Source organism: Colossoma macropomum, unplaced genomic scaffold, assembly GCF_904425465.1.
Source record: "Colossoma macropomum unplaced genomic scaffold, Colossoma_macropomum, whole genome shotgun sequence".
Lineage (NCBI taxonomy): Eukaryota > Metazoa > Chordata > Actinopteri > Characiformes > Serrasalmidae > Colossoma > Colossoma macropomum.
In genome coordinates, this window is record NW_023494792.1 from 49,388,582 (window position 1) to 49,402,108 (window position 13,527).

Sequence of the window (13,527 nt, forward strand, 5' to 3'; positions counted from 1 at the left end):
TTCCTTAAAACATGTAAAAAGCAATGGAACTGTGAGTGAAATTACCAGTAAATTATGAAATATGTAAATATGTCCTTAATTCTACTACTTTTATAATCTATTCCTGTAAAATTACTGACATTTTAATTTAGTTCAGTTAGCTTTACAATGTAAAAGATCAGCTTTAATTAACACCATCCAAGGTAGCCAAGCTTACGAGGGATGGGAATCATGATTTGATTTAATTTCAATTAAGGGTGCCAACATGCAATTATACTGTTATTCTGCATGCATCTTGATTTTTTCAGTTCTATCACCCACATTATGACTTTGTGCCATGTTTGTTCTTCACAAGTAGCGTTGTGAAAAATGGGGCCCACCATGCACCACTAGGTTTGGAATGTATGTCATGGCAGCCCATATGTCTGATGAGACATTTTTATGCTGTGCATGTTTGAGACAAACAGAGGGGCATCATCTCTCCTTGCATGAAGGAACTGAATTAAAATTATTTAATCTTTAGCCTATATCTGAGCGTCTTCAACAGTGTTAGCTTATTTTCACTATCCAATATGTTCAAACCAATGAACTACATTTTTATTTGATCTTTTTTTTTTACATTGTATACAATACAAGCCATGGTGTTTGTTTTTCACCAGAAATGTTTGGCACTATACCACTATTAATATATATAGCGTAATAATATGATTATGACAAATATTTCAAGAGAGAATCATGATGCATCTTAGAATTAATTATTTTTCTCACGCCTAATGCTTACCCTCTGTGTTTTCTATTTTTTCTTCTTTTTAATGGTTTTCTTGAGTCAGGTCAGGGTGAAGAGTATTAAAATTTTCTCCTGTTTCTTTTTGCTTACAACATTGGAATGTTACCCTAACAATGATCATTATTTATGAATACCTTATTTATCAAAGGTACTCAAATTGTAAAGTACTGGATTACAGTTATGTCCTATTTTTTTATTTTAAGCACTATTTTGTATTTATATAGGTATTCTATTGTGCCTAAACTTTGGCATATGACTAGTTATAGATTTTTGGGGCTCATGACCTGCTCATTCTCTATTCTCAAACTACTATTATTTACGCTGTCTAAACACAAACAGAGGATGACATTGTTTGTTAAGTTAGTGTATTTTTAATTTAAATTCTTGAAAAAAACACCCTGAAGTATCTAATTGGTCCTTTAAGCATAATAGTGGCACAGGTATGTATCACATCTGTCATAACAGACTCATCAGGTACAGAGGATGATGTTAAATTCTGAGTAAAACATCTTAAGATCAGGTGCAAACCCTTACAATCCCAGCCTTATTACATCTTATCATTCAGTAAATAAATGGACTACAAAGCAAAAGAGTTATTCCTAAGCTATAGAGGCATGTAATAAACTGCTGACAGGTCTTGGGGTTAAAAAGACAATAATATTCAGCTGTTTATGATCTCTTATTATACCATCTCAAGGAATGCCCCCGAACAGACAAACAAATGAGTGACAACAGTAAGTAGCATCACTAATAACAACACAGAACTCATCTACTTAATAATGGATGTAATCTATAAAAACAAGGGGGTTGCACCATAAAACCAAGCTGCTCTCTTGCCCTCTGAAACTGTTTTGCTGCCAAATAGAGGGTTTCTTAGGAGAGCCTGGCAAAAGTCCCGGCGCAATCTGGAGAGACAGCCAAGAGGAGTAGCCCAAACCCAACACCCACGCGCAGAGATTCCACTGTGCTGCACGTACACACACATGTGCAAACACACGCACTCACACGCACATCACTTAACACATTGTGTTTCACGAAGCAGTCGATCCAGAAGAGCAGACAAGAACAAAACATCTCAGTATTAGCTCTGAATGATGCTGATGATCAAAACAGCCTTGACGAAACTGCAAAACATTCATAGCGAAGTATCAAGGTCTTTCTTTAGTGAAATTCTATGGCTGGCGCCTGGAGAGTGAAAAACAATCTCTCCCTGCAGCATCATGAAAACTATTCCTTTTGAAAAGATCTGAAAAGATTTCCAGCTCCTGGCATGAAACATTTTATGGAAACATCTTAGTATTCGAAAGTCAACCTCAACAACACCTCTTTCCTTCAAAAAACGACTGCCACTAATGCTTTCTGGGATCGCATCCTACTGAAACATGTCAATATTCTAAAATTGACCTCATGAAACACTCTTTTGCTTAAGAAGACGCAATCGCTAATGTTTTCTCAGATTATGATCTACCGAAACATTCGAAAGTCTACCTCATGAATATCTCTTTTGCTACTAGTCCTTTCTGGTTTTGCATTCTGTTGCAATATTTGAAAACTGACCTCATGAACATGTTTTTTTCCTCAAAATCTTACAGCCACTAATGTTTCCTGGGATTGTGATCTACTGAAACAGCTTAATGTTTATGTCAACCTCATGAACACCTCTTTTGCTCAGACAATGACAGCTGTCAGTGCTTTCCAGGATGGCATTCTATTGAAAAATCTCAACATTCAAAAATGTACACTATGAACACCTCTTTTGCCCAAAAAATGACAGCTGTCAGTGTTTTTCCAGATTGCATCCTATCAAAAATTTAATATGCAACAACTGACTTTGAGAAAACCGTTTTTGCTCAAAAAAAAAAAAACACGCTCATTAATGCTCTCTGTCATTATGATCTACTGAAACTCTGCACTCTGTTGAAACATCTATATTTGAAAGTTGACCTCATGAACACCTCTTTGCTAAAAAAAAGTGTTTTCTGGGATTGTGATCTACCAAAACATCTTAACATTTGAAGGTCCATCTTATCAACATCTCTTTTGCCCAAACAACAATAACCACTGATTATTTCTTCAATTACATTCCATTGAAATATATAAATATTTGAAAGCTGACCCCATGAAGACCTCTTTTATTCAAAAAACAGGTACTAATGTTTTCTGGGATTGTGATCCACTGAAACATCTTAATATTTATGTTAACCTCATGAACACCTCTTTTGCTCAAGAAATGACAGCCACTAATGCTTTCTGGGACTGCATCCTACTGAAACATATTCATATTCCAATATTTACCTTGTGAAACCATCTTTTGCTCCAAAAAACACAATCACAATAATGTTATCTCAGATTATGATCTACCGAAACATTTGAAAGTCAACCTCACGAATATCTCAGAAAACCACAGTCACTGATGTTTCATGAGATTCTGATCTACCGAAACAGTTTAATGTTTATGTCAACCTCACCTCTTTTGCTACTAGTGCTTTCTCAGATTGCGTCCTGTCAAAAATCTTAATATTCAAAAACTGACCATGTGAAAAACTTTCTCGCTCAGAAACACAGCACTAATGTTCTCTGTGATTATAATCTACTGAAACATCTTGATATTCGAAAGTCAAACTCACGAATACCGCCTTTGCTCAAAAACAACAGCCTGTTGTTCTTTCTGGGATTGCACTCTCTTGAAACATCTAAATATTTAAAAGTTGACCTCATGAACACCTCTTTGGCTAAAAAAGTGTTTTCTGGGATTGTGATCTAACAAAATATCTGAATATTTGAAAGTCCATCTCATCAACACCCAAAAAACAACCACTAGTTATTTCTGGGATTGTTGCTAATGTTTTCTGGGATTGTGATCCACTGAAACCTCATAATTTTTATGTCAACCTCATGAACACCTCGTTTGCTCAGACAATAACAGTTTCTAGTGCTTTGTGGGGTTGCATCCTGTTGAAACATCTACATTTTCTAACATTAATCTCATGAACATGGCTATTGCTCAAAAACCAACAGCCACTAGTTATTTCAGAGATTGCATTTCATCAAAACATCTGAATATTTGAAAGTTGACCCCATGAACACCTCTTTTAAGCAAAAACCCCCACAGTTGTTAATGTTTTCTGGGATTGTGATCTACTGAAACATCTTACTATTTGAAAGTCAACCTCATCGACACCTGTTTTGCTCAAAAAATGACAGGTACAACTGCTTTCTTGGATGCTGACATAATGCATTTCAATCCTCATGTTGAGATGCACATACGGTGAAGCACCATTAAGCGGAACAGTTTGTCACCATAACAGAAAGAGTCAACAGAAACAGTCCTGTTCCTCAGGAGGGTTCAGGAGCCGTATGCGATACAGCCATTATCCCGCACTCACCTCATTGTCCCGCTCCATCTCCAACCCAGCCTCCCTCAGGTTGGCCTCGAACTCCTCCCGGATCATGATCTTCTCGCCCTCGGCCGGGTCAGCAGGGCCCATGTCCAGCACCACCTCCGCATGCTCTTCCTTGACCCCTTCGGGCTCTTTGCTGCCCACTCGAGGGAAGCTGCCATTGGAGATGACAGAGAGCCGGTGCTGGCCGGGGGATTCGTGGAGCGAGGACGGCCTCCGGTACTGATAGACCAGCACATAGTCCACTTTCCTCTTCCCGTCGGCAAAGTACAACCCTTTGCCCGGCTCGTGCCCCGCGTCCATGAAGTTGTTGACCACCTGTAAAAGCGCCAACGGGGAAACACAATGAACAGAGAAGCGCAGCGCTCACCACTTCGCCTGCATATCAAATTCACATCGAGAGGAAAGGGGGGGGGCATGACAGGCATGGATGTAGGTCAGACTATTGCTTCTTAATTTGGCTGCTCTCAATACACTTAAATTTAGAACAGAAGACAAGGAGAGCGGCACTTTTCATTCCGAGGGGGCAGGCACCTGGTTTCAAGTTGAAAGTCTCAACTACTTCAGATAATGTGATTATAACCCGCAACAAATCACAGTGCAAACACAGCAGCTGAGTTAATTCAGAAAATGAGCGGCGTACTCACAGGTAGCTTGTCATCCCTGGAAGAGTGCAGCATGTTGGAGCTCTTTAAGGGAAGCCAAAAAGAGAGAGAGAAAGAGAGAGAGAGAAAGATTCAGACGAGTTGAAACCGTTGCACAACTGCCTGCTTTATTCAGAGCATGTCCACACCCCAGTCACCTCAAGCGCAACGCTGCCTGCCATCCTCATCGTCCAAACCTTCATGTAACGCGCAGCGCGAGCAACCCATCCGCCTGCCTGCTCTGTGCTTTCTGCATCGCGCGCTGTGCCAGCCAGCCGGTTGACTAGGAACCGCGCGCACCTACGGATCTCCATAGAAACTCGTGATTCGTCACTCGCTAATTCCAGGAATCAGGGAGACACCTGTGCCGCCACAGTTAGGGTTGGTGGGAATGCGGTGGGAGAATGTATGCAGTTTTCCGTGTTCAGAGACAAAAGTACACAATATATGGGTGTTTTTGTCGTTAATTCGTAGATCGATTAGCAAACGTGGGCAGTTGTGGAGTTAGCACTGACACGAGCGTTCAGAGGTTTGGAATCACAATTTTGCTTTCTCTGTTTTTAATATATTAAAAAATAAAAATATTGCTGATAAATGTATGAAATGATTCTATTATGATGCTACTTTACAGCCTCACAGATGTCAATTAATTAGCAGCAAACTGAAAATGAAGAAAGCTCAGATTCCTTAATGACTGTGAAAGCTGTATAACATTGAAGGGGAATTCCACCAACTTTTGAAATTTTTTGAGATGTAAAGTCAAAGAGTGCTTTGTTATGAAATGGTTTGCTGTGGAGAAACTTACAGACTCAGGTTTCTTTACAGTGGTGCTGAACCAGGGGACGCAATGTCTACAACACAAATATAGCCATTTTATTTACTATCCAAAATGACTAATAAACCTATGCATGTTTTTACATGTAATGTCGGTAAATTAGTTACACATCTAAAAAATAGTTTTCCACTGGGGACTATTTTGCCTTACCCTGCATGTACCCCTTCTCTATGAATGTATTTAAAAACAAAACCTTCTGAAAACAATCATAAAACAATGTCTCAAACACCAGGCAGTGTATTCATAACCATTTCATGTAATAACTTTCTTTAAGGGAGCTTTTAGATGCATTAAACTCTTCATCGTCTGATTCCTATTACCACCACTGTGAACAATTCTGACTTGGTAAGTTTCTTTAGAATTAAGCTTTTCACATCGGACCACTCTGAATGACTGTTTACATCTTAACCATTTAATTATAGAGAAATGGTGGAATTCTCTTTTAAAAGTGAAGGTTTAATAAAATTAACATCAGAGGTATAGCCTAGGGGTGGCCAGAGGTGGCTAGTGCTATCCAAAGCATTGCCACCCTTCTGGACACCACAGTTATGGAAAGTGAGACAGACATCATCAATAAAGCATTGATTATGCAATATGGTGAAAATCTGCCATCAAGGTAGGTATGAATCAGTTCTCAGAGTCTGATGATGCCACATTTAATAATTAGCATATCAGTGGCGACCCCATTCTAGGAGTCCTAGCTACGTCTCCGATTAATCCAGAATGCCTCTTATTTAAAACATGGTGGTCAAATCTCAGACGCAAGAAATGATGTATAATTACATGATGTATACATTACATTGTATATGTTTATAATGACAGTATTTCTGTACAGTAGTAATTTATTTTCTTATTTATTAATGCTTTAATCTTTTAATATTTTTTCAATCTTTTTCATGAGCTTGAAATATTGAACATTGAATCTTCAGATGTCCCTTCTGGTTTCCAGCTTATAGTATTTCAATCTACACTGTATTCAAATGAACAAAATGACAACAGTTACTAATATAACCAGTGATTCCAAACTTTTGAACTCTATGGTACATTCGCTCAGCTGCATGTGCTTAAACACAAATTTGATTTATTTTTATTTTTCTAAGCTCTCAAATGTTCATATTTGTGAGGAAACCACATTTCCATTTTGATCTTTTACATATAAATCTGTTTAATTTCTGTTCTGTTGTGTTGAACCTCTCACTTTAGAGCTTTAAACCAAAAGGATCCCTACAAGAGAAGAACAGAGCAGAACAGACAGTGTTCCTGTGCTGATAGATGGTTATACTGCTGCAGTTCTATACTACAGGGAACTCAATACTTCAGGAGTTTTGAGCTGAGACATTTCACTCCTACTCAAGTTGCTTTTAGTAGCTACTTCTACCTCTTCTCAAGCATCTTGAAGTAAAACTGCTTTTACTGGAGGATAGGTGTAGGCTGCTGTACCCATCTCTGCTGAGCAGGAAAGACGAACAAGACATTTAGGCAGGATGGTTGATATCAAATATTGATTCAGGTCCAAAATGCCAGCTGAGTATGGGTCTTGTTCTAATGCCATGCCATGCAATTTTTTAAATATTTTGACTTAGCAAACCATTCATCATATTTTTCAGAGTAAACATCCTTTCCACCTACCCGTTCTGGCACCAAAGAACACTGTGGACAACTGAATCAATAAAGCAGATGTCAGATAGCCACAGAATGTAATAGCCTCTTTTTCTGGTGCTTGAAAAAGTGAGGGAATAGTCTGCTTGCCTTCAAAATAAAATACCACACATCTTAGCAAAAAATGACTCTGTATAGTACTAAAAAAGGACTTGTAACCATAATGGAACCATTATGGTGCTACATAGAACCATTTTCAAAAGGTTCCCTAAAGAATCATTCACAACAGGTACTCAATCATGGTAACCGTGTAATCATTCAAGAAAACATTTAAGCATTCAAGTGGCTTTTTGAGTAGTCGGGGTTTTATATACATACATGTGTGTGCAAAAGTTTGGGCACCCCAGTCAAATGACATGTTTTGTTGAGTTTTAACATGTTGGGAAAAATATTTTATTTTATTTTTTCCAATGTGTTAAATTCAGCAAATAGTAACAGAAATTGTGCATAAAACTGTGCAAAAGTGTGTTCTCAGTAGAGGGTGTGTTAACTTATTTTCAATAAGAAAATCAACAAAACATATAATTTAACTAGGAACATCCAAAACTTTTGTTTATGACTGTAACTATAGATTTTTGGGACTTGTTACCTGCTCATTTCATATTTTAAACAACTCTTATTTACACTGTCTTAATACAAACTGAGGATGAAAGTGTTTATGTTGGTGTAACTGTAATTGAAATTCTTAGTAAAAAAAATGACTGTATATATAAGAACTGCCTTTACCGAAGAATTGTAGAATCCCAGCCTGCGTTCATTTCATGTATTTGTTTGCTTGTTTGTTTGTTTCTTTATTTGTTTGGGTGCTTGACCCTCTATAAGAGAATTTAATATGCTCTTGTTTGTGGAACAATAACGGGTCAGTAAGCCAGTCTGAAACATGAGCCTGATATTTCCAAAATCTAACCAAATCCTTCTCCATGCTGGGAGAGAGGAAGAAGCAAAAGCATCTTATTTTCCTGGAACATCATTTCCTTGAACTTTCAAAATGAGGCTGGTTTTCTACATCAGATGCTTGTGATAAAGTTTTAAATATGGAAGATCAGAAGTCTGCCAGTCTGGGACACAGCCAGAACATGACCTAAGACAGCCTTGGCAGAATGATGTGGATTACATGATTCATCTATTCTGGGGCTGAATCTTAGCCTTACTATAATGGATCCTTATACTGAATGAGTCCTCTTAACTCTATAAAGAGCTGCGCCAGGTTGCGTCAGGTATCTCTGCTCCAGGCTCCTCTACCCGTCTGGCTCGGGTCTTATCCAGTGTCACGTTTTTGAGAGACATGATATTATAAATACTTGAGGTCAGGAACTTGATGAAATTTTCATGAGTGAACTGCCTGCTGAAAAAAATCATAGAAACCGTTAAAAGTTTCTGGTGGTGTCCAATAGTCACTAATGGTGTTTTCACTAATGAGTTTTCCTGATGGGTTGATATTCACAGTGTGAATATTCTACTGGTTTAACAGATTCTACTGCTTTAACAGGTGTTCTGGGACAGACTCCAGATGCCTTTGATGGTTTCCTAATGGGAGCTAAAGGTGCCCTACAGAAAACTAGTGGTTTCTAACAGCAACCACGAAGCCATTTCTTATTAGAAAGCAAAACCATCAGTTTAGGTTTTAATCTTAATAGTTCTAATTGTCTTTTTTCAGCAGGGCTCACATAAGAAGCAGGTGGGCAAAAGCAAAAAGCAAAAGCTTGAGAAAATCACATCGTTTGCTGACATGGAAAAGTCACTCACAGAGCGAGTTCGGTCGTCGATGAAGTTGAAGGGGTCGTCAAACGTGTAGCTGACCGGATCGAACCCCATTCCAGAAAGTTCCCTGGCTATGCTGTACAGCCTGTCACTGTGGATGGAGGATGACTCGCTCATGGCCATTGACACCTTCACCTGGTCCACAGCGGTGTTCCAGGCTTCAACTGTGTGGAACAAAAGGTTTATAAATGATGGTAGTGTTTATAAGGATGATTATTTTTGGTGTCGTGTTGATTTGTTTGCTCTAGAGTGGACTGGAGTGGACTGGCAGTCACTGAGCTTGCTTTCAGCACCATGGACAGACGCCTTTAAAAAGTTCTTAGCGAAATAAATCGTTTAAAAACTCAATTACTTCGTAAACTTGTCTGAGAGCAACACTGAGGATAATGAACGCATGTGATCCATGCGTAAAAGTGCGCCATCGCATTGCGCATTGTTTACTCAGGTCCCCGGCACTTCCGACAGCGCTGTACATTCTATTTCTGCACAACATCATTAAATATGTCCTCCTCCACGCGTGGCAGTTCACTGTGAGTCTAGTTCGGTGCTGAAGTACCCCACCTTCATCACCAGCAGCAACTTAATTAGGCTAACTAAAGCGCAACAGCGCCAACCATGCGAGAAGCAAAAACACACTACGGGGATTAGCGAACCGCGCCAGCTCTGTGTGTTTCAGCCAGGAGTGACATGCAACTTACCACTCTGCGAGGACGATCTGGACCTGCTCACGGCCATGTCACAGGCGAAAGGCAGCGGCAAACGGGTCTTGGGACGCTTGGGTGCAGTCAGGTTGCGAAATCCTCTCCTGGCTTTGTCCAGGCTTACTTTGCAGACGGTTGTGGCAGTTAATACCATGCCTGCTCGAGAGGAGGCTTATGGTCGGGCCAAACTTTGACTAATTGCCAGGACCTTCTGTCTTGGTTTAGTGCACAGAGTCCACGACCCATGCCAGTCCTGTTTTGACCTCGGCTCGGTGGAAAAGAGCTCAAAATGGGACTTTCATTCTACAGCCCTTTTAAGCTCTCAATTATGAAAAAAGAACAGAAAGAGAAGAAAAGAAAGAGAAAAAAATTGCAAAAGTTCATGGAAAAAAAACAGGATGCAGTAAATCTGTCCAAGGTGAGCCTGGACCCTGAATGCTCTGAAAGCCTCACGGAGAGCCATAGTGTCTTATTACACTGGGGCTGTTAAATATCTGTGTAATTAAATATTAAGGCAGCACGTACCCGTCTTTCGAGGAACCATTGACCTGTCTTCAAGGAAATCAACAATGTCGTAGACTTTATTAGGTCTAGCTATGTGAATGGCATATGCGCACTGGGGTTTTAGATTGACTGAAGTCAGCCTGGCTAATCAGGATGATAGTGCACATTGAGAACATTAGAGGCCCTGTGAAAGATGAACGTCAAGACTCATGGCAGACCCAGTGGTTGAGTTTACACTAGTGATTTGTGCACTGAAAACTGGAAAACGCGACATAAATACATACAGTGCGGTGCAAGTTTTAGGCACTGAAGAAAATTAGAATTAAAAAGCAGTTGATCTGAGCTATAAGTATTTATTTCTTCACTAATATAAAAAAACACTAATATTAGAAGGAATACAAATAACATTGGGCCTCATTCACTAACCATTTTTAAGACAAAATTTCTTCTTAAAACCCACTTACGCAGTTTTCATGAAGATTCTGACATTCACCATTGTTTTCTTATTTGGGATTTGTACTTAGTAAGAACAGAATTTATACATACTCAAGAGCACAAAGGCACAAACAATTCAGTGGTTTATGAACATGTAATGAATCTGACAGAGACTTTCCTTAGGACCTTAAGAACAAATTTAAGAAGAAACTTAGGAAGATATTGGTGAATGAGGCCCATTGATACGGAAGTAGTGATGTTACATGGTGATGTGTTTGTTTAACCATTTCTAAACCTCTGCCTGAGGAAGCCCAGTATTACTGGTACACTCTAAAGAAAGATGGTTCTTCAAGGGTTCTTTAGTAAAGCAAATGGTTCTGTTTAGAACCCTGAGTTCTATGTAGAAGCATTTCATGCTTAAATGGTTCTTTGCATGGTGAAATCGTTCTTCAGATTGACTGAGAATGTATGCATGTAATTCTGTGAAGAACCTTTCTGAAATTGGTTCTGTATAGCACTAAAAAGGGGTCTTCCATTGTTATGATGTCAAACCTGTAACAATAGAAAAACCCTTGTCATCATTTCTGTAAAATGAGAACCATTCCCTTCGCTAAAGAACACTTGAGGAACCATCTTTTTAAAGAGTGGTATCATCTAGAACCTGGTTTGGCTAAGCAATACTTCATTATGGCTGAATTTCGAATGGCTCCCTACTCCCTATGTCGTGCACTATGTAGTGACTATGGGTCTTAAAATAATGCCTCCTGCACTCAAACGACAAAAGATATGTCTAACAAATAGCAATTTGGGATTCAGCCACATGTGTACAATTCTGTACAGAACATATAGTGCACTATTTGGGTAAACCCACACTATCACTTGTGATTTTACAAGCAACAAGACACTTATTTCCAAGATAGATGGTTTTAAACATAAAGTGCTTAGGTGTCTTACTGTATAGGTCATGCATATGTTCCAAACATGGTGCCCAAGATGTTTTTCTCTTCTTCTCACAGAAACCCCACAGTATAGAAATATCGCAGCGCAACCCCAACTTGATTAACGTGGCTTAAGGAACGACAATCTTTAAGCTACTTATATGAGCTGTTTTTACTTCATATAACTAATAAACACAACATATGGAGGATAAAGCTTTCTGAATAATTTCAGCTGTCGTGGGTTGATGATATAGGCCACTACATCACTCTGCCAATCTCCCAGCAGGCTTACACATTCAGGCCATGGTAGTGGAATGGTATGGATGAGATTGAAAGTTACTCCATTCAGAGGCTCTGCACATAAATAGGCATAAAGCGCTCACCCACACAGCTCGGCAGCTGCTCTCGATTTGGTTGATTTCCCTCTTGGAAACAAGAACGCGAAATATGTCACATTTTTAACTCTTCAAAAGCAGGGCTGCTAAATGGATCTTCATCATCCCATTCATGCTTGTTTAAGGGTTACACTACACATCTTAATATAGGCTCAACTACACAAGGTGGGGTGCAGGAAATGAAGTGGATTAGTACTACTACCAAAAGAGCAGCTGGCTGTAACAGCATTGATTCATTGGACTAGTTACGCTGATTTAATGTCTACATGCTACAGCTTATTATGGGTTCAGAAGAACACATAATAAGCAAAGCTTTAGGTTTATTAAGCACAACATAAGGTCCAGTGGGCCAGAGCCCCACACACTCCATCAGAAATCAAGGTGCGACAAAGGAATCTTTTGAGTAACCACTTAAAGAACCCTAAAGAACCTTTCAGTGGAGGGTTCCTGAAGAACCGTTTTTGTAAAAGAGATATGTATATATTTTAAACAAGAGACATTTAGCCCCTTTTATTTTTAGGAGTGCAGTTTGGTGCTGCTCAAACACACCTACTAACGCTGATAACCAAATGTTGAGTTAAATAATGTGTTGAATTAAAGCGTCCAGCACTCCAGGACTAAAGCTCAGATGCCCTGAACTACAGTGTCTATGGATTACAGGGCTCAGTCCCACTATTTTATATAACAAGCAATATTATTGTGTTAGAGATCCCAGAGGTGTGGAAACTGAACCAAAATGATTTATTATAACTTTTGAGCATAAATAATGACAATAAATTCAGTGTTTCTGCTTTTTTTCCCTGAAATCACATCAGGCTCAACATCTTTCTCTACAAGCCTTCAGCTCAGAGTCCTCTTTACAGGAGGAGAAAAACAATAATAAGGAAGCAAAACAAGGGTCAGGTGCAACACATCAGCGAACTCATGATAAACCACACCCCTTCCTGATGCACTCTTAAAGGTGCCAAAAAAGCGTTCTTTGGAGTGAAGGCATAGGCATTGATTATTGACCGGACTAGTGGGGTCAGTGCTCAGGGGTCTCAGGGGCACATGGCAGAAGGCAGCTCAAACACTCGAGGTAATAAACAGATGTAAAAAAAAATTCAATTAATCACCCTTGAATATGTACAAATTTGATAAAACTAATGAAGCAAATGAAGAGAGTTATCTGTCCTCAGGCTCCTCTTCCCATACACTTACCAAAAATGTTATTCTTTACATAAACATGGCTAATGAAATAAAAAGGTGACAAAGGTGTTTATTATCCAGTCAGAGGTACTGATTATCAGTCTGAGGGAAATTTGCATGTAATATATATAGAAATATGCAAATGTTTGGGTGTCCCCAGTCAAATTACATGTTTCTTCTCTATATTTTCTAGGTGAAAATAAGTAAGCAAATCTTCTACAGGAAACAAAGTTGTTTTTCTGCCAATTTTATCACTCTGTATTTACTGGGTTTAACAAATAGGGAAAAAGAACATAAAGT

The 13,527-nt window shown here is 39.0% G+C and overlaps 1 protein-coding gene across 1 annotated transcript in view; it reads right to left on the reverse strand.

Annotated features, from left to right (window-relative positions):
- Nucleotides 1-5,056, reverse strand: part of ano2b (anoctamin 2b) — a 63,930-nt gene extending 58,874 nt beyond the window's left edge. The window contains exons 1-3 of the mRNA XM_036577450.1: nucleotides 4,970-5,056; nucleotides 4,815-4,856; nucleotides 4,153-4,485 (exon numbers count right to left, since the gene is read on the reverse strand). Coding sequence (XP_036433343.1) covers nucleotides 4,153-4,485; nucleotides 4,815-4,856; nucleotides 4,970-5,014 — 420 coding nt within the window. The 5' untranslated portion in view covers nucleotides 5,015-5,056. The remainder of the gene's footprint in view (nucleotides 1-4,152; nucleotides 4,486-4,814; nucleotides 4,857-4,969) is intronic.
- Nucleotides 5,057-13,527: the final 8,471 nt, after the last annotated feature.